This window comes from Carassius gibelio, chromosome B1 (assembly GCF_023724105.1).
Source record: "Carassius gibelio isolate Cgi1373 ecotype wild population from Czech Republic chromosome B1, carGib1.2-hapl.c, whole genome shotgun sequence".
NCBI classification, from domain to species: Eukaryota; Metazoa; Chordata; class Actinopteri; order Cypriniformes; family Cyprinidae; genus Carassius; species Carassius gibelio.
Window position 1 is genome coordinate 20,101,451 of NC_068396.1, and position 23,211 is coordinate 20,124,661.

The 23,211-nt window shown below is 37.1% G+C and overlaps 1 protein-coding gene across 1 annotated transcript in view; it reads left to right on the forward strand.

Annotated features, from left to right (window-relative positions):
- The first annotated feature begins 1,024 nt into the window (after positions 1 to 1,024).
- cnnm2b (cyclin and CBS domain divalent metal cation transport mediator 2b) overlaps positions 1,025 to 23,211 on the forward strand; it is a 31,777-nt gene continuing 9,590 nt past the window's right edge. Inside the window, exon 1 of the mRNA XM_052544864.1 lies at positions 1,025 to 2,935. Coding sequence (XP_052400824.1) covers positions 1,450 to 2,935 — 1,486 coding nt within the window. The 5' untranslated portion in view covers positions 1,025 to 1,449. The remainder of the gene's footprint in view (positions 2,936 to 23,211) is intronic.

Sequence of the window (23,211 nt, forward strand, 5' to 3'; positions counted from 1 at the left end):
TTTTTTTTTTTGGAAAAAGAACAGAAATTGAGTTATTTATGGAAACTTCTGCAGAGTTCCTGTAAAAAGTGATTTATTTATTCTGTCTAATTTACTGAAAGTGAACTTTCACTGCCTGGCTGTGAAGATTGTAGGATTGTGAAATTTAATTAACGATCAGTCAACTTTCCTACAGTCTGGACTGATCTCTGATCCCTGATAATGATAAAATGTTCACTATATGGAGATCTGAGTCCATGATTATTTTTATATCCTTTCATAGGTTTTGCACGTCTTGCGTTTCTTAAGATCCCTCTAATCCCTGCCTTATCTATGCAAGGTACATACAATATAAGTTTTTGTGTTGTCACAATTCATTTATAGCATTGTTAATTTTTTTAGGATTACTGGGTGTGTATTCAACTATGAGCACCTTTATGCCTCGGGATGATAATTTTATTTTATTTTTTTCTAATTGTTACAGTATGTGGAGGTCATGTTAACCTTTTATCATGCCTTTGACATATTTTTTGTCTACATTTATCAATTTTAATTTCATTTTTTAATGTAAAGATTTTGTGTTACTCTTGTCACAGACCCAGACATACAATGTCAAACTAAATATGTCTTCTTGCATGATATGTGGTGTAGTGGACTATGCACACACTTTGGACGTGTGTCCCCGAGATGTTGGGGGTGAGGTCCATTCTTACCCCTACTTTCCTTTTATTTGTTTAGGCCTATTTATTTATTTTTTAGCAAAATAAGATATAGGATAGGCCTATATATAGGATATAGTTACATCTTGTGAAACTTTGGTGATCCAAACTGTGATGCAATTTAGGACAGCTACATTATGATATGCCTTCCCCCCTTTTTTTTTATTCCACAGTGACATTTGCACCACAGAGTGCTATCGGACACATTCAGACACAATAATTATCCTAAGATGCTTGTATCCACTTTTAAGACCAATTAAAGAAACCAGTGAAAAGCGTGATTTCGTTTGATTTTTCAGAAGTCCACAGGACGTCCCTACGCTGTTGAAGAAACACTATAATCTTATTAGTTGTTTACTACATTTCGAGAGTGTATATTGGCACAATTTAAAGATGCTGTCAGCAAAGAACCCTCTCAAAACACCAAAAACAGTCACGAGTTTGAGGAAACTCCTGTTTGCGCTATTTGCATTAAGTGCCACTATTTACGGAGCTCATTGGCTGCTCCGGTGGCGCAAGCCCCGCCCCCGCCCAGCTAAGCCTCCGGATTGGCTGCTCCGCTCGCCTGTCACCGAGACATCAGCGGAGGCACGAGTTCGCGCTGCTCTCGCTGGAGTGTGATCAGTTTGAGCCGCGTAGCGGGGCTCAGCGAGACCTGATGCACAAGTCAAGGCGACGCGCAGCGGTGATGAAGCCGGATTGGCTCTGATTTTTAAAAGCCCTTTCATTCAAGAGGCTGTCCATTATCAACATGGCAGAACCGTCGTATCCAGTACCCCCTCGAAAAATGGCGTCACTTAGCCGGGTCCGAGCCTTAACTCTGATTTTCTTAACTGCAAGTAGTTATTTAATTACTCCCACAAGTGGCAAGGAAGGAGGGGGAGAGGAGACGGTCATCATCGGGCTGAGACTTGAGGACACGGACGACATTTCCTTCATGGACAGGGGCTATCTGCGGGTCAGCGAGAGGTCTCGGGTGAGATTGAGGGTGTACGGGCAAAACATCAACAATGAGACGTGGTCCAAAATCGCCTTCACGGAGCACGAGAGGAGCCGAGTGATTGGCACCATCGACAGATCCTCGGGGGACAACAAGAGTCAGGAGGACACGTCGGGCTTGCACCCCTGTGGCATCAGGACCTCGGATATCCTCATCCTGCCCAACATCATTCTGAACCGCAAGACATCTGGCATCGTGGAGCTCGAGGTCAAGCCTCTGCGAAAGACTGAGAGGAGCAAAGCGTACTACCTGTGCATCGCCACCTCCACACCTGCCGCGGCGGGCGCGCACGACCCGTGGACGGAGAACACGTGGATCTATCACGACGGAGAGGACACCAGAGTGATCGTGGTGGAGGAGAGGAAGTTCCTGCTGCCTTTCTGGCTCCAGGTCTTCTTCATTTCCACGTTGCTCTGCCTCTCGGGCATGTTCAGCGGCTTGAACCTGGGTCTGATGGCGCTGGATCCCATGGAGCTGCAGATCGTCCAGAACTGCGGGACGGAGAAGGAGAAGAACTACGCCAGGAAGATCGAGCCCGTCAGGAGCCAAGGAAACTACCTGCTTTGCTCGCTTCTTCTGGGGAATGTTCTGGTCAACACCACCTTGACCATCCTGCTGGATGATATCGCCGGTTCTGGATTGATAGCTGTAGTGATGTCCACCATCGGCATCGTCATATTTGGAGAGATTGTGCCTCAAGCAATATGTTCACGACACGGTCTTGCTGTGGGAGCGAATACAATCTTCTTGACCAAATTCTTCATGCTCCTCACTTTCCCCGCGTCCTATCCGGTAAGTAAACTGCTCGACTATCTCCTCGGACAGGAGATTGGCACGGTGTACAACCGAGAGAAGCTCTTGGAGATGTTGAGGGTCACGGATCCTTATAATGACTTGGTGAAAGAGGAGCTGAACATCATTCAGGGCGCGCTGGAGCTCAGGACTAAGACCGTGGAAGATGTCATGACCCCGTTGCGCGACTGCTTCATGATCGCCGGCGACGCGTCGCTCGACTTCAACAGCATGAGCGAGATCATGGAGAGCGGCTACACGCGCATCCCGGTGTTCGAGGGCGACAGGTCCAACATCGTGGACCTGCTGCTCGTCAAGGACCTTGCGTTTGTGGATCCCGACGACTGCACCCCGCTGAAGACGATCACCAAGTTCTACAGCCATCCCTTACATTTCGTCTTCAACGACACTAAACTCGACGCGATGCTGGAGGAGTTCAAGAAAGGTGAGAGAGAGGCTGACGATGTTGGTCGCATCGAATGTTTTCTTACTAGGCTATGTAAAAGTTGTATTGTTATTTGAAAACGAGACTAGTTATGTATCTTGTCATATTCCAAAGCAGTCGCGTGTCTTTTACGCACAGGCTATTACGCACGACTAAAAGAGTTAGATTTCATTCATAGTTACAGACGCAACATTGCTTATAATAAAAAAAAAAAAAAAAAAAACAACAACAAAAAATTGAATATTCAGATATCTAACCTTGATTTGCGTAGTTTATTCTTTCAATTAAGTAAGGAAAGGTACTCTTTTATTTAGATTTATTGATTAAAATAGTAATTTAATACCCTGAGCACATATATGTCCACAATCGTCATGTTCATCCCTTGTTATTCTTTAAAATATTCTGTCTTCCCAGTTTTTTTATCATCTATAAGGATTCAAATTTCCTAAAATTGGGATGAACATTTAAATGTTGTCTTAACTTTTGAGGAAAATCAGTGGTGCCAAACATACAGTAGCCTACATTTTGCAGTAATATATATATACATTTGCAAGTTGTTGTAATTTGAAATAATGTGAACTTTAGACAGGGTCTAGTTTATCCATTTCAGAGTTTGCTAAATACTTCCTCTCCATACCCATATTGTTTTCTCCTCCTTAAGTGTTCCTACACTATTTAAAACTATTTGGAGCTTTATTTGACTCTCACTTGCTGCCCCCAGGACCCTGCAAACACATTATAATGTGCCTGAGTGCAGGGAAGTGCTTGCACTAAGTGCGGTATCTTGATGTGCCCTCACATAGCTAAGGGTTAATGCTTGTGGCAGAGGTGAGAATGTAGTGATGCAATGGAAATACACTGCAGGTGTACTCACAGTTGCTAAAGGATGACTCAGGGGGGTTATTAGGTGTAATACTTCATAATGCATGAAATAACATGCCACTTCAGCAGTCTGTGTTTTGTGTTATGAAGGGACAACCGCGAGAATCTCGATGGTAACTTTCTAAGTGTAGTTGAAAAAGAATTTGGAATTTAGAAAATAGTTTTAAAAGGTCATTATTTCGGTGTAAAGAAAATAAGGGAAACTGCATTTAACAGCATGTTCCACCAAACACAGAACATAAGAGTAGATTTGCAGTTTATGGTGCGAATCAGACTCTAATGTACAGACTAAACGTACATTATAATTTTGCCTTATAAGTAAGTCTAATGACAGCATGCCCACCTCTGCAAGTCTGATGTTTTATTTAAAGTTGAACCAGCTTACAAGTATTATCAAAATTAACTATATTAGTGTATTTGATCGTATCATTAAAACATGTTTTTTTTTTTTTTTTTTTTTTTTTTGACTGTTCTGGGAAAAGTCATTCATGATTGCTACAAGAATACTTGGAGATTATCAGAATTTGAGCAAGCTTGGCTATGACTGTGACTCTTTTGTTCTTGGCTGCTCTCCAGAGGAAACTCACCATTGGCTGTTGGTTTTCTAATGACTGATTAGGGGAGTGGGCACAAAGTTTCACGTCAATCTGGCCGTGGTTCGAGCACTCTCTCAGTTCAAAGTGCTTTGTATTGTAAGTCAGTGTTAATTAATCTAATGCCTCTTGTGGAGCTGAACAGCCATCCAAAGTAGGAACAAAATGCATCACTCCAGCCAAGCACACCTTCAAACTCTAATTTGTTTCTCTTTGATGTTGCTTTTTGAGTGCCGAAAGTGGCTATTTTATTATTTCTGCTGGTGACTGAGATGATAACTTTGAAACATGAGGAAGATGATACTCAATTCTGACAGAAGAAAACGGACTCAGTTGTCTTGTAATGGTCAACTCACTGGGGGTCCAAATGAAAACTGCTTCTGACTGCAATCATGACCTTGAAGGTCAGCCTTAAAATTCCTGGAGCTACAGACTAGTTCCTGTATGATTGAAATAATTAGTGTGTCATAAAGGGACCCCTGCCAAACAGCGGTTTTGTGTTTAATGAGAATGGCATTGTTCATCATCTGGGCTTAACCCAAAGCGGTGTAGTTCAGGAGGAACTTTTTTTCTCTCGTAGCATGCTGCGAGTATATGATGTTTATTTGTTGGCATATTTCTTATTATTTGCTGGAAATTGTGATAAAATATTTAAATAAATTAAGTACTATAAGGATCAATGTCAGACAGTTAAACAAAACTTTCCCTTTTGGGCCAGTGCTGCTATTAAAAATATTCATATTACTACCAATTATAAAAATGCCTTAAAAAAAACAGTATTTTAGGGTGAGGCCACTATTGGCTCAACTAGCCAACCATAAAAAAAGAAAAACAGCCCTGTCTAATGCCAATTCATATATATTTGATGAGGTGGCTATTTTGTATGAATTTGTATGACCTCATTCATATGACTTTCTATGTTTTGTGAAAAATCTTACATATTTTACGTGGTGGCAAATTTGTAGATACTCGCACAAATGATCACCTAACCCCACCCCTAAACTTATCCCTCACAGAAATCATGAAAAAATCGTATGAGTGAGGCTGTACGAATTCATGCTAAATTAGCCACCTTGTAAAATACTAGGGCCGGGACTTTAACTCGTTAACTAAGATTAATTAATTACAGAAGAAAAAAAATTTCCGCATTTTTTATAACTTATTTTTGCACCGCGGAACGTTTCTCACTGGATTAGTTTCGGCGGACCGATTATACTGGAGCACCAACTAGCGTTCGCACATCACCGCAGCAGACATCGAGCCTCAAGTATCACCTCAACGCAAAACATATAGCAGCTAGCGTGGACTTTACACTTTATGTTGAACTATGTATTATTTTGTTGATTCAACAGTTTATGTTGAACTCTTTATTGTTTTGGCCAAGGTTATTGAGAGTTGGACTTAGTATTTTATGGCCTCTGAAGCAACAGAGAGATGTTTTCTAATAGTCAGGGTTTCCAATGTTCTGAATGTAATTGACAGTATTGTGTTTTACTTAAAAAACACTTTACAGAAGGTCCCTGCACCTATAAGCTTCCTGAATTTCTGAAATGTACTATTTCTAAATTGTTTCTAAATATGCTATTGCTACACTTCATGGCAAAAATTGCACTGGTCTGCTAGACTTGGTTGAACAAAAATAAACAATATTTTGTTGCTTAAGCTTATGTATTCAGTCATTATTCAATGGTATACTATAAATCCATGTGTAAAAAATTACTTCTCACTGTTCTCAGGTGAAATATTTATATGCGATTAAAATGCGATTAATTTCGATTAATTAATTACAAAGCCTCTAATTAATTAGATACATTTTTTTTATCGAGTCCCGGCCCTATAAAATACATTCGAATCGGTCATGAGATAGCACTGAAAAATGTGTTTTGTTATAATACTTAGAAAGACTTTTTGTCTTAGGGTAACAACTGACTCCCATCGGATTTCACAGCTAAAAAATTACATTCTGAAAAACACTAAACAGGACTTATTTCAGCGCCAGCATAATCATCACCCGCTTGAGGTAATCAATCCCTTAATTTATGCAGGATATGAAGATCTGTTATCTTCTTGAATCATACAGATCTTTTTAGCTCATCCATGCTCATCTGTATCAGCATCTGTTTTGCAATATGTTTCTGTCATTACGGCTATCTATAATAAAGACTTCATCTTATCATATATTTATGTTGTTCTATATTTAAAATCTATCACAAATGTACAGTACTCCATAAAAAGATAATAATCAGCCTTTATATCACTTATTACAGGGCATATTATCAGTATTGACATCTATAGATGTCGTAATCCACTGTAATTCATTTACAGTACAGTAATTGCTGTGTATTTGTAACGCAGGGCCACTGGAGGTGGTTGGCCTTCACTTGAGTTCTTGCACGTATTGAACCAATCCACCTGCTAATGTAGGCCAATCTATGCTTAATTCAGATTCAACAACCTCCTTTCCTTCTGGTTTTACCTTGGGAATTCTTATAGACTACACTCGGCCTAGTTAAGGCTGCATTATATATCATAATAGAGGACATTCCTGCTTCTTTTACTATTATACTTAATTCGAGAAACATCCTCTTGAATGATATCCTGCACTTTCACATTTGATAAGCAAGCAGTGATTTCTGCTGAGATGCTGGAGCGTATTCTTGGTAAGACTTGCTTCTGCTTGTAGGGATTATGTTGCGTCATATTGGCGGGAACTGTGCTGGATGCAGCGTGTGGGATCCCCCTTTCAACTCACTATGGTTTCACACTTAGACTCTTAGAGATGTACTGTATTACTAGGGGTGTAACAATATGTTGTATCAATATATTGCAATACAGAATATGTGTCATGGTAAGCAACAAAACATAGTCTGTACAGTTCACCCTAGGCAGTTTTAATTCAGCATCAAATATGGTAGTGGCACATCAAATACAATAAACTCAAAAAGTCACACATTTGAGCTTTCATGTGTTTCACTTATCATCAATAAATTCAAATAAATTACATTTTTAAATATGTGTAGTCAGGGACAGAGTGCAAGCATTCGTGTCTAATGTAATTCTGTATATTTATGTAAGCAGAATAATTGATCTTTCTATTCTGGTGTCATCATTGCCCTGTGCATTAGAGAACAGACCAAATTCACCTCGCTGTGATACTAAAATTAGAATTTACTGAACATTAATTTTTGTTAATAAAAACAAAAACAAAAAAACATTCTAAATATATTTTGATTTAACGACGGGAAAAATGGTCGACGTGCCCTGCACATGGACTAAAATGCTATTCTCTTAATGAGTAATGGGTGTGTTTTTTCGACATAACCTGCAATAAAACAATCAGAGTCTCATCCCCTATTCCCTTTAAGAGGCAGTTGCACTTAGGCTATGGTGGGTTTGCTGTTTATTTAATTTGCAAGATCAAAGACTGAACACATCTCCAGAGAGGAAACAGAGCTGCTCATCCACAAGCAAATAGATTGCCTAATTCATACATGCAAAGACTGTCCATGATGACATGTAGGTATTTATACAGTGCTCCCTTCCTATGTAAAAAAAAAAAAAAAAAAAAAAAAAAAAAAGAAATATATATATATATATATATATATATATATATATATACACATTTCAGATCATCATACTACTTTTAATATTACACAAAGTAAATACAAAAAGCAGTTTTAAAATAATGATTTCATTTATTAAGGGAAAATAAATTGAAATCATCATTTAAAAACTGCATTTTGTATTTACATGCATTGACTTTGTGTAATATTAAAATTAGTTTGATGATCTAAATCTTTGTTTGACAATCTGAGTGGCACAAATATGCAAAAAAAAGAAAGAAAAGAAAATTAATTAAAAAAAAAACAGGCATGAAGGCAAAAACCTTTTCACAACAATGTAAAGTGTTGCAGCCAACTCAAAAAAAAATCTTTTACAGTGCGATCCTTTAATTATTTATATTTGTCACATTTGTGTGCTGCTGCACATCCCTGTGTGTGTAGTAAGCAGCGTTTACGCGCGTTATACGTTATACGCAATGTGCCTATAGGCGCATATTACTAACATGCTTTTTAAATAAGAAAAAAAGACTGCGCCTTTGACTTTAGACCAGGCTTTAGTTGGTCAAAAGTACTCCATAAGCTCACATGGACTGTTTTAACAATGTTATTACTAACTTTCTGGGCCCTGAATGTGGTAGTCACGTTGCTGTCTATGCAGGGTCAGAAAGCTCTTGAATTTCATCAATAATATCTTAATTTGTGTTCTGAAGATGAACAAAGGTCTTTCAGGGCTGGAATGACATGAGGGTGAGTAATTAATGACAGAATTTCCATTTTTGGGTAATATCCCTTTAAAGCACCCTTTGTCATTTGTAGCTTTGATTTATCTTATTTTTACCATAATGTGTGAATTGCTTGTTTATATGCATTTTTAATAACTGTAAGATTTGCTTTTTCTTTTTTTTTCTTTTTTAAGTTAAACTGTTAAAAAACATGTTACATCAATAAAACTTACAAACATTAGTGTGAAATTAAAATGTTATATTAAAATATAAAATATATAAATATGTGATAATTATAGGTGTGTGTGTGTTTGTAAGTGTAATATATGTATGCGTATGCTATGTTTAACAGCTTTTGACTGCTAAATTCATATAATATGAGAGCTGAAGTGCTGTCGTGATGCATTATTTTGATTTTGTCAGGCTATTGGCAGTAGTAGTCCGTTCTGTCAGGGTTAAATGTTAGTGAGCATAGACTCCATTGTCATTCCATGTGTGCATGGAAAGCTAAGATGTGGCTTTTCAAATGGCCTACATTCCTCAAATTCTGGTACAAGAACATGAAATGGCCTTAAAACCGATTAGTAAAACAACTGAGTAGTACAAGTGCAGCCAGAGTACCTCCACAAAGTCTGTCTGATCTAACATTTCTAGCCTCGGCGGTGGCTTGCTCATTTCAGCGAAGACAACAAGCTTATATTGATGTTGCACTCAATGCATGAGTGTTTCGAAAAAAATTCTTTATTTAGAAGTTTACTGGCAAAATCATTTCTAATTGACTTAGTTTAAGTCTTTGTCAAATCAAACACTGAGTGCTGACTGAGTAATGGTCTTTTATGTTTCCTGACTATTATGCAATCAGACTGTTCTCTGATCCAGGCATCTGCTCCGTATCCTCACTCATTAATCTGTCTCCGCTCGGAAACTGGAAACCCTTCAGAATCAAACAAACAAACACACAAATGGAAACATGTGCTTTCCAGAAATACTATTTAGAGGATAGTATTTGTAAACCGTTTGTGATATTCTGGGAGACAGATTGGACAAACTGTTTAAAGTGATAGGGATTTAGGTAATAAGGATTTTGTGTAGATGTTTTGAGATTTTCACCAATTTTATTTTAGTTATCATAAGTCTTTGTGAAGATCGAAGGAATATTATGTCACTAATGCAATCTTTTAAGACATCCTTTAAGCCTCCGCCTAGATTCAGCTTCAAGTCTGCCACTGTACTTCAATTCTTGGAAAGAAAATTTGGATCCAGCTCACCTTTGTTACTGTAGCTAATTAAAGATCAAGCGAATTCACCATAACACTTCTCTTTCAAGCATTAACTCTCGTTCCTCTGCCTTTCTCCCTTTTTCTTTCTACCATCTACTTCAAAACACATTCAGAGCCGCAGAACCCACTTGGGTTTCAAAACTGCCCCCTGGTATTCCCAAGCCTTCCGTGCCATGCCCCCTCCCCCCATATTGTCCTTTTGCCCGTTTCCCTCAATGTCGTAAATTACAAGCTACACAAACCCTTGCCTAATGCTCTGGCATGGATGTCTTCCAACCAGAAGAGCTCTGGGCTGGCATCATTAGATTGCAGTAAGCAGTTCACTCTCTTAGTGAGAGGAAAAACAGCCATGCCAAAACGGGTGCTGCCATGGAGGTTTACAAAATACAGTGCTAGTGTCAGCTAAAGACAAGACTAAACTTAAATAACTCACATTAAGCAGTTTATCATGTGAGGCCCAAAAATGTCTTTTGCATTTATTATATTTACAGCCAGTTCATTCATGTTGTTGTAAAGGCTGAGGCAAGATCATGAAATTGGCCCCCAACCTTATTGATAAAACTTTAAATTGTGATATATAAAACGTATATGATGACATGTTGGGAACTGGTCCTTTATCAGAACCGATTCCAATTGAAAATAAAGAAATGCCTTAACTCAATGATATTCATAATATTTAGTTCTGTTAACTTGTGTCAGCATGAAGAATGAACAGTAATCATGACAGTGTTTCCTGCTCCATAACTTGGCTTCATTGGCAGTGTCCCTACTGAATGTATACCAGCACAGCAATATAATCGTTTTAGTAGAGTTGTGAGCTTGCAGTTCAAACTGAATACGATGAGAGAGTGAGTGAAATAAACAGAAGACATCTTTCTTTGCAAAAACAAACAGCCAAGTCTTCACAAACAAATGATTCTCATGAAAAGTTTTTGTAAGAAATGACTCAAAAATACTTAATTTCTAACACATGAGTTATCTGTTTTTTATACTGAAGTTGCACTGGCCATGGTTTTATACATTTATTGTTGAAGCTGGAGAATTGCTTTTTAGCTGAGGAATGAAAGGGATCCTGTGGAGCTTATAATATGACTAAACTATTTGTGAATTGTGGAAATTTGAATTATTGACAAGTGTCATTTAACAAAACTGAATTTTATGTGGCATTCATAGTTCTGAATAAGGCTTTGTGATTAATCGAAATCAAATCGAAATCATGATTTGAAATGTTTTGATTTGCTAATTGCAAAAGCCTGCGATGTGGACGCGATATCAATCTGTTCCAGAGCATATGCTTGACTGCCAGCCTTGAGTGGCAGTCTTACTAACCAATAGAGTGACCATTTTTTTCGGACTATAAGTCGCACCTGAGTATAAGTCGCATCAGTCCAAAAATACGTCATGATGAGGAAAAAAACATATAAGTCAAGTCGCACTGGACTATAAGTCGCATTTATTTAGAAACAAGAGCCAAGAGAAAACATTACCGTCTACAGCCGCGAGAGGGCGCTCTGTGTTTTCAGTAATAGACTACAGGAGCACTGAGCAGCATAGAGCGCCCTCTCGCGGCTGTAGATGGTAATGTTTTCTCTTGGTTCATTTCTCTTGGTTCATGTCAAATTAATTTTGATAAATAAGTCACACCTGACTATAAGTCACAGCACCAGGCAAACTATGAAAAAAGTGTGACTTATAGTCCGGAAAATATGGTAAATACCCACTATAACCGAGGTATGCAGCAAAGCATTTGTGAAGCCACAACACGCACAACCTTGAGGCGGATGGGCTACAACAGCAGTAGACCCCACCGGGTACCACTCATCTCCACTACAAAAAGGATAAAGAGGCTACAATTTGCATGAGCTCACCAAAATTGACAGTTGAATTGACAGTTGAGAACATGAATCCATCACTACTTGTTACCACTGTGCAGGCTGGTGGTGGTGGTGTAATGGTGTGAGGGATGTTTTCTTGGCACACTTTAGGCCACTTTAGTGACACTTTAGTGACAATTGGGCATCGTTTAAATGCCATGGCCTACCTGAGCATTGTTGCTGAACATGTCCATCCCTTTATGACCACCATGTACCCATCCTCTGATGGCTACTTCCAGCAGGATAATGCACCATGTCACAAAGCTCGAATCATTTCAAATTGGTTTCTTGAATAAAATGGCCCCCACAGTCACCAGATCTCAACCCAATAGAACATCTTTGGGATGTGGTGGAACGGGAGCTTCGTGCCCTGAATGTGCATCCCACAATTCTCCATCAAGTGCAAGATGCTATCATATCAATATGGGCCAACATTTCTAAAGAATGCTTTCAGCACCTTGTTTAATCAATGCCAAGTAGAATTAAGGCAGTTCTGAAGGTGAAAGGGGGTCAAACACAGTATTAGTATGGTGTTCCTAATAATACTTTAGGTGACCAATATTATTCAAATATCATACAGTCCTCATCATTTAGTGACATTTAAACACATTTTAGGCTTAATAATAAGAAATGTGAGCAAGCAGTGCTCAAAATATATCAGTAAATATGTTAATATATCCAAGAGGGTCTGGCTGCAGACTTGCACTCTCAGACTTGAATTCTCAGACTTGCACTCTCAGACACTTGCACTTCCGCTAGTGACATCACTTGCAGTCTTTATTTTTTATTTTATTGATTTATTGTTTTTTGAAACTTTTTGTTTGAATTTCCCAACATTTTATAACAGTAGCCAGGTGGCGAAGACAAGAAAAAATAAACTAAATTACAATGTCACTTGCAATCGCTACTTGCACTCTCTGCTACCTGCGACACTTGCAATGGACACAAATCGTGCGTGTTGCCAATGGAGACAAGAAGCTGTGGTGGTGAATAAACGCAACTCATTTTTCCATATAGAATAAACTGTCTACAACTCGTTTATATCACTGTCTTTGTCCATTAAGCTACATTATGTGTTTTATTTATAATGATTTTCTATAGGAGGAAAATGTTTAATGTACAATTTAATGCACTGCTTTCTGTACTCGTCTGCTTGCCTGTATGGAGTTGATCATTTCAAAATCACTTAATGCGTTTCATAATGCACGTTCATATTTGCTGATCTGTATATATATATATATTCAATATATATATCGAATTTGGTCTTTTAATTGAACATAACGTATCCTAATACATTATGCCATATTAAGTATTTGTTTTTTTCTACAGGAGGTAAACGCTTAACGAAAGACTTTGTGTACAGTAGTAGGCCTACTAATTTAGTTTTAATCGTTTAATCACCACCACAGCGTCTTGTCTCCATTGGCAACATGCACGTTTTGTTTCGATTGCAAGTGACGTCACAGGTAGCGGAGAGTGCAAGTAGCGATTGCAAGTTACATTGTAATTTAGTTTCTTTTTTCTTGTCTTCACCACCTGGCTACTGTTGTAAAATGTTGAAAGATTCAAACAAAAAGTTATCAATAAATAGAACAAAAAAAATAAATAAATAAAGACTTGAAGTGACGTCGCTAGCGGAAGCACAAGTGTCTGAGAGTGAAAGTCTGAGGCTGCAAGTCTGAGAGTGCAAGTGCAAGTCTGCAGCCAGACCCTTCTCAATATATTTGAAATGTACTTTGTAAATGTTTTTAAAATATATTCAATATATTACACATTGAGAACCACATGAAAGTGAAATGACAATGGATGACACAATTTTATTTTCTCATCTAGTGTCCATGTCCCTTTATTTAAGAAAAGTAATTTCTTTTTAATTTCAAGCACACATGTATGCTCAAACGCTTTACGAGGAGTTTTATCTTTCAGTTATTTTGGAATTTTGTCTGCGTGTAAATGCACCACAGCAAAAGAATAACTCACTTATATATATATATACAGTACAGACCAAAAGTTTGGACGTACCGTCTCATTCAAAGAGTTTTCTTTATTTTCATGACTATGAAAATTGTAGATTCACACTGAAAGCATCAAAACTATGAATTAACACATGTGGAATTATATATGGAATTATATACATAACAAAAAAGTGTGAAACAACTGAAAATATGTCATATTCTAGGTTCTTCTTTTGCTTTGATTACTGCTTTGCACACTCTTGGCATTCTCTTGATGAGCTTCAAGAGGTAGTCACCTGAAATGGTCTTCCAACAGTCTTGAAGGAGTTCCCCGAGAGATGCTTAGCACTTGTTGGCCCTTTTGCCTTCAGTCTGCGGTCCAGCTCACCCCTAAACCATCTCGATTGGGTTCAGGTCCGGTGACTGTGGAGGTCAGGTCATCTGGCGCAGCACCCCATCACTCTCCTTCTTGGTCAAATAGCCCTTGATGCCTTCAGTGTGACTCTACAATTTTCATAGTCATGAATAACTCAAATATTTGTATTATGGTGTTGTATATCTGTCATTCCTTTGGTTTTAAATTCATATGTTTCATTCTTTCTCTATTTTACGTTTATGGTTTGATTTTAATTTACAATTAACAATTTACAATTTACAAATTTAGTTTTTGAAGTTTTTTAATCCACACATCATATTGTGCTGTTTTTTTTTAAGGTTATCCACACAGCATATTAAATAGAGTTTGCAAATATTATTTGTAGCAACTTTGCATCATCTTCATTTACTTGGCCAGTTTTATCTGTACCTTCTTATAGTGCATTATTGCAACAGACTTCCATTAGATAAGTGATCCAAGGACATCTATTAGGATGTTGCCTCCTGAATTAGCCTATCCAAAGTCCTGCAAAGCCTGGGAATGGACTGAGGGAGTCAAACCCATGGTGATAAAAAGTTAAGGGAGTAGTATTGTGTTTTTCTTCTTCTTTTTTCATGTAGTGAAATGCACCTGATGAATCAATCCAGTGTTGTTTGAAAATGTTGCTTTTTTAGTGTTATCTCATCTGTAACAATAGTATGGCATTGACCCATTGCTCATTTTTGTCGATAAATCCGACAATTTTTTGAGTAGAAATGTACTGAATCAAGCATTATATAAAATATTTGCTGTAAGAAACTCACTTATTATATATTGCATTGCTTGCTGGTTAACAATAGCTGAGTGGTGTTTAAAATAGTGGAGAGGTCTTGTGACTGTGTCAGTTTGTGCTCAAATGGCCCCTTAATGATGCTGAATCTGTAAGCAGCATTAACCTGGAGCTCAGGCTCCAGTAACACAATGCTCACAGACAGATCACTGTTTTTCATTGTGAACTGATACAAAGATGTTGGTTGGTTTCAGTGGTGGACAGTAACGGAGTAGCTTTACTTCGTTACTGTAATTAAGTACATTTTTCAAGTATCTGTACTTTACTGCAGTAGTTTTATTTTGAGCAACTTTTACTTTTACTTCACTACATTCCAAAGCATAAAATCGTACTTTTTACTTCACTACATTTCATAAAACATATCGTTACTCCCTATAATATCATGTGCTCCGACACGCAGAAGCGGTGTCTGATTCATCATGAACGAACTGAGTCTTTTCAAAAGAAACTTTTAAATCGGATCGCGAATCGCACCAAACGATTCGTTTTCGAATTAGAATGATCCGATTGCAGCTGTTCTAGAGTCGACCACTCACTGATTCAAATGAACCGTTTAGTGCGAGTCACCAGAAGTAAGAACCGGGAGATCTTGTGAGCGGGCGTGCGTCTGATGTTGCTAAAAGTAAGTTATGTCGAAATTTTGGATTAATTATTGTAACTGAAAATCATGTTTAGGTCAAAACTGTCAGTTGTTTGGGAACTAAATCCCTTGTAAAGAGTGATCTATTTAAGCCCACTCAAATGCTCGAGTGCAGACGATGCAGACACATCAATTTTAAAACAACAACAACAACAAAAAAACCTTAAAACAACACAGATTAAATACAATAACTCATGCATGTTCAAATTCACCGCTGCCGTAATGTTAACAGTTTTATTAAAATGTCCTATGTGACGTCTGTTTTTATATTGTTTATCGACAGTAACGTTATACATATGTATATTGTTTGGATTAACTAGACGAGTAGACAGACATGGATGTTCATCGTACTGAAAATAAATAAATATTGTTAGCTGATGCTAACTGTCTAGCTAACAAGCTTGTTGGTGCTAAGTTGATGTAATTTTTATAAATGTCCAAATATTTTTATTCAGCCACATGGATGTGATGTTCAGAACATGGTAACTACAGTAATTATCAAAGTGGGAAGAGATGCACCCCGTTTGGCCAGGGGTGTTTTTAAACCACAGACAAGATTTGAGAAGGAAAAATTTTCTTAAAATGTTTTTTTTCCTTAAAATGTTCTTCCTAACTTCAGGCCTTATTATCATGTCATATATACAGTACAGACCAAAAGTTTGGACACACCTTCTCATTCAAAGAGTTTTCTTTATTTTCATGACTATGAAAATAGTAGATTCACACTGAAGGCATCAAAACTATGAATTAACACATGTGGAATTATATATGGAATTATATACATAACAAAAAAGTGTGAAACAACTGAAAATATGTCATATTCTAGGTTCTTCTTTTGCTTTGATTACTGCTTTGCACACTCTTGGCATTCTCTTGATGAGCTTCAAGAGGTAGTCACCTGAAATGGTCTTCAACAGTCTTGAAGAAGTTCCCCGAGAGATGCGTAGCACTTGTTGGTTCTTTTTCCTTCTGTCTGCGGTCCAGCTCACCCCTAAACCATCTCGATTGGGTTCAGGTCCGGTGACTGGAGGCCAGGTCATCTGGCGCAGCTCCCCATCACTCTCCTTCTTGGTCAAATAGCCCTTGATGCCTTCAGTGTGACTCTACAATCTTCATAGTCATGAAAATAAAGAAAACTCTTTGTCTGAGTTTTCCAAACTTTTGGTCTGTACTGTAACTGTGATGTGCTGTAAAACAACTAACTTTAAAATACTTTTTTCGTACTGGTGAAAATCAGATGGTCATCTCTGTTTTCTCTCAGATACATCACAGTGTAAGCTTCACAGTGAACATTACTCTCATCAGCGTAGTCCATATCAACAACAAAAATATATCTTGACTCCATATAGTGGTTATTTTGGAAAAAATCCCAGGTATTTTGAGCAGTAGGATTATAAAAAAATGTGCTAATATAAAATTAAATTAAGTAGCCTATGTAAAATTGCAAACATCTATCTTGCAGTACTTTTTTACTTAAGTACATAAAAAATTTAGTACTTTTGTACTTTCACTTGAGTAAAATTGAAAAAGGAGTACTTTTACTTTTACTGGAGTAATATTTTACCATATGTATCTGTACTTTTACTCAAGTACTTGATTTGTGTACTTCGTCCACCACTGGTTGGTTTAGTTACAAAGAGAAGAAATTAGTCATTTTTAACAAAGGTCCTTGGAGGTCAGTGTAGAAAGTTAACTTACTGTTGCACTCAATAGTTTTTTTTAAATCAACAAAGCCACGAGATGAAGTTGCTATATTAAAGTCCATTTGTATTTACAGGAAGAAACAAGTTTAGTGACATGTTCTGAGCGACTTATATTTAGAAAGCAGGCTGATTTGCAGCAGTGTTACCTGGAGGTTGTTTTGAGTTCATAGACAAAAGAATCTATAGTAGACTTAATTACTTCAGCATTTCTGGGGGTTAAAGAGTCTGTTTTTTATAGTTGGATTTGGTTTACAGCTTAGATGTTACTTAAAGGAGTCATCGGATGTCCATTTTATTATAAATTTATCAATGGTAGTGTAAAACAACACCCTATTTACCTGGCCAAAAACAGCTCTGTTCTTAGCAAGCCGTTTTGTTGCATGTCTCTTTAAATGCTAATGAGCTCTGCTCAACCCCGCCCCTCTCTTCTGTGGAGTGAAGAGTCATTCTCTGAGAGACTTTTAACTTTAGCCGCATTCTTTGTGAAACTTGCTAATTAGCACAATATTAGGAAAGGTGATTTGCAATGATCCATAAAAAACAACAACCTTGTACTCGCTTGTTCTGGAAAGTGAAGCTGTATCACAAATGTTTTGCGTGAACATAGATGTATTTATGTTGATCGGGAAGCGAGTTCCTTCAAAAACAAATGTAACCCACTGCGTCTTCAGCGGAAGTAAATGACGACTGCTATGTTCATTATTGCAACAGAACAACAGAACACCGCAATCGCTCAGGAGACATTTTTGTTTACCCCATTGCTCCAGTGTCGAAACAATGACGGACTGTTTACAGATCACTCATGGTGGGTCTAAGGTAAAATGCCAATGTGGAATCCTCGGGTGGATTTGATAAAGGTGTTGATGATAAAGAAACATTCATTAGTTTCATATTATGAAAAACTTTTATTTTTAAAAATGTAATTGCTAAAGTAAAAACCTTCAAGTAAAAGATAATATAATTTCCTTATACTGTATTTTAAGTATATGTGTGTACACATCCATATTTTATTATTTTAAGGTAAGTTTTTTTTTTATATATATATATATATATCATGATTATTAGTTCATAAATATCATGAATATTTGGGGAGTTGAATCACATGTTATTTTACAGTCTGAACTAACTTTGCCTTGTCATAAAACTGATATTTTAAGATTATTATTTATCTAATATTATTTACTGACCTTGACTGACAGTCAGTGATATCATACTGGCCTTAACACACACCCGATGATATCATAGTTCTATTTTTCTGCTTATTTATAACAGCACATGACTTTGATTTAGCAGTCAAAAGCAAATATTAATGGACATGAAGCTGTTTTGATAATTCTTGTGTTTCTGATATCCACTTTTCTACAAGATAAATGACTTTTCAATTTATACCATAAAAAATATAAAATCCATCAAAAAGTACAAATATATATATATCAGAGGTCAGAGGACCTGGCCTCCACAGTCACCGAACCTGAACCCAATCGAGATGGTTTAGGGGTGAGCTGGACCACAGACTGAAGGCAAAAGGGCTAACAAGTGCTAAGCATCTCTCGGGGAACTCCTTCAAGACTGTTGGAAGACCATTTCAGGTGACTACCTCTTGAAGCTCATCAAGAGAATGCCAAGAGTGTGCAAAGCAGTAATCAAAGCAAAAGGTGGCTACTTTGAAGAACCTACAATATGACATATTTTCAGTTGTTTCTCACTTTTTTGTTATGTACATAATTCCATATATAATTCCACATGTGTTAATTCATAGTTTTGATGCCTTCAGTGTGAATCTACTATTTTCATAGTCATGAAAATAAAGAAAACTCTTTGAATGAGAAGGTGTGTCCAAACCTTTGGTCTGTACTGTATATATATATATATACATACATAGATATATACATATATGATTTGAAGTCACCCAGATATTTTTGTCATTTATTTAAATGTAATCTATAGATTAGAGCTATTTATAGGTTATGGCTACAAAGTTATAAATGCAGAAGTGTCAAAAATTCAGATAGCAATACACCAAGTCCTCTTATGAAACATGTCACTTGTTCTGTGTTGTCCCACTGCTCATTTCCGTGGTCCCAGTACTTGTCAGAACTAAACTATTTTCAGAGAAGGCTGATCGCTCTCTGAGACAGTGTTCCTGTTGCCTAACGTGACTATTTATGGTGGGAATTACGCTATGGAAAAATATGACAAACTGCATTCCAAAACTTCAACTGGAAATGGTGGAAGAGAGCATACAATAAGTCTCAGAAGAGCTGAGGGGGAGCAGTAGACGTTCCCATGAAGGGTTGTGGGGCCATCTCACATCTACTCATTACTGCTGACCGCTTATCTGTACCACATTTTACACAATATATGTGTAACTGTCTTTGTGTAATTGTGAGGATAGAGATGACCTTGACGATGACAGTGCTGAAGATAATGATGAATATAAACTAATGTAACCATGAATGAAGTAAAAATATCACTTTAGCATGATGTTGCATTAACCTATATTGATTCACTAATCATATTTGTGAATAAGGTTATCTGCTGCTTAATGTATGGTTAGGATGATATTAATTTAAGATTTTACAGTGCTACACAGTGGGACGCAATGGATAAATTAACAGATACCCTAATAAAATACTACACCAGCTAAAATACTTTAAATAAAGTACCTTGTAAGTATTAGAAGGAAAAAGTACTGCAACTTAAGAAGCTACATCAGTGAAGATGCATTGTTTTGGCCAAAGATAGCCTACCCTGAACAGATTGTGACACAAATGCAGACGTGTCCCCATTCAAGCATTTCAGTGGGCTTAAACAACTTGCTCTTTTTTTTAGATTTAGTTCACAAATAACTGACATGTCATGACCTACGTATGGTGTTCATTTATGGTAATCAATACTAAAATTCAGCATTAGTAACTTACTTTTTGTGGAATCAGATGCGTGCACATTCAGGCTCTAACAATATCCCAGATGTCTACTATTTTAAGCAGATCATTGAGTCAGTGAGTTGATGAGTCAAGAACAGCTGATATCAGATCACTCCAATTCACAACAGAATCTTTCAGTGTTATTGTGAGCCAGTTCATCAGATACATTTGAAAGAATCAGGCTGTGCACGAATTGGACATCATGAATCACGGTGGCAATTTATTCAGTTAAAAAAACTAAGAACAATATATGATTTTAAGAAATGTAGTGAAGTAAAAAGCACAATATTATGCTTTGGAATGTAGTTAAGTAAACGTTTCCCAAAATAAAAATAGTCTGATGAAGTATACAATACTTGAACAGTGATAAGGTAAAAATTTTCCTTTACTGTCCACCACTGTATACAAAGCACACATAATATTATAAAAGCCTGAATATGAACTTGTAATTGAGATATACATTTGAAATTAAGTCTTTGTATTCTTGATTTCACGCTAGATGCCATGTATTAACTATTTAAAGAAACAAGATATTAGGTTCTGTACTGCATATGTTTGCTGTAACGCTATGTTTTAAATATGTGACTTTAGATTTAAGATACAGTCACACTTACCATTGTTCTGTGGATTTTCAAGGGCAAAATAGTTTTGAAAGTGACTTCTGTGTGAGCAATGCTTCACAAATCCTTACACTATTAACAAGCAACCTTTATACCCACGGAAATTTGCTAATGTTATGCACCTTCGGAATGTACAATGTGTCAAAACAATATTCTAATGTGTATAATTTCTGCAGCAAATATTATGTAATTGGTATCCCATGGAATATACAGCATAATGACTTGTGTCTATGTTTTCCTGTCTTCGATTATTTAAACAATAATTCATTAGAAACCCCTGCAGTGATTTTATGGAAAAGCATATCAATCCTCAGAATTCTAAAAATCATAATATCTACAAATCATTATTCAAGTTTCCTTTTATTCAAGCTGTGAATCCACAAATAATGAAGCCAAATTGTAATCTTGGGATAGAAATAATCCCTGCAGAGAACAGATGAGAAGCTAATATCCTTGTTTCCTTGAAGGGGTGAGATATGGTGTACTCAAGGGAACCTATGAGGGAAAATACATAAAGTAAACATGTTTTTTCCACTGTGGCCTGAATAAACCCCTCTTTTTGTGCAGAGATTTAATGCTTGAGCACTTATTTATTTAGTCTTGTGGCTTCTACTACCCCTTGACCCTTGGCCTTACGTTCTCTCTTCAAGGGTGATTCATTTCCACTTGCATACAAAGGGTTGACTGATGTTATTAAAACACTGTCTTGAGGAGTTGTTTTCTGTGGTAACACTGGAAACCCTTGCTATCAGGTATCTTTTTTTTAAGATTTAGTTGTTTAAGTTTGTCTGACCTTGAATGAGATTTGTAGATTTAGATTACAGTGTTGTGCAGATGGGTTGTTTGGCAAGAATCTAGATCAGACAAGAGGTTATTGGTCGGAATGCACCACATTTTTGGCAACCAAAATTATTCGGCTGTAAATAATAAAAAATTGTAAAAAGAATAAGCGAAAAGACTGAATAAATTGTATCAAACAATGATGTGAAATAGAGATGAACACTAATGCAGTAAATATGTCAGCGGTGTAGAAGCATTTAATAGAATTTCTAATAATGATTACATTTATGGATGCTACAATTACGTAATCGTTCAAAGCAGCAATTAATCATTTAAAGGAAAAAATCTAATGAAAATCCCAAATTCAGTATCTCAGAAAATTAGAATATTGTGAAAAGGTCCAATATTGAAGACACCTGGTGCCACACTCTAATCAGTTAATTAACTCAAAACACCTGCAAAGGCCTTTAAATGGTCTCTCAGTCTAGTTCTGTAGGCTACACAATTATGGGGAAGACTGCTGACTCATTTAAAATGTGGCGGAGATTCACAAAGAGTGGACTGCAGCTGGAGTCAGTGCTTCAAGAACCACTACACACAGACATATGCAAGACATGGTTTCAGCTGTCGCATTCCTTGTGCAAGCCACTCTTGAACCACAGACAGCATCATAAGCGTCTCGCTTCAAAAAGGACTGGACTGCTGCTGAGTGGTCCAAAGTGAAGTTCTTTGATGAAAGTAAATTAAGCATTTCCTTTGGATATTAGGGTCCCAGAGTCTGGAGGAAGAGAGGATAGGCACAGAATTCACGTTTCTTGAGCTCCAGTGTAAAGTTTCCACAGTTTGCGGTGCCATGTCATCTGCTGGTGTTGGTCCACTGCGTTTTCAGAGTCCAAGGTCAACACAGCCGTATACCAGGAAGTTTTAGAGCACTTCATGCTTCTTGGTGCTGACCAACTTTATGGAGATGCAGATTTAATTTTCCAACAGGACTTGGCACCTGCACACAGTGCCAAAGCTACCAGTACCTGGTTTAAGGACCATGATATCCCTGTTCTTAATTGGCCAGCAAACTCGCCTCACCTTAACCCCATAGAAAATCTATGGGTTGTTGTGAAGAGGAAGATGCGATATGCCAGACCCAAGAATGCAGAAGAGCTGAAGGCCACTATCAGAGCAACCTGGGCTCTCATAACACCTGAGCAGTGCCACAGACTGATCAACTCCATGCCACTTCACACTGCTGCAGAAATTCAGGCAAAAGGAGCCCCAACTAAGTTTTGAATGCTGTACAGGCTCATACTTTTCATTTTCATACTTTTTAGTTGGCCAAGATTTCTAAAAATCCTTTCTTTGTATTGGTCTTAAGTAATATTCAAATTTTCAGAGATACTGAGTTTGGGTTTTTTCTTAGTTGTCAGTTATAATCATCAAAATTAAAAGAAATAAAGATTTGAAATATATCAGAATGTGTGCAATGAATTAATATAATATACAAGTTTCACTTTTTGAATGGAATTAGTGAAATAAAT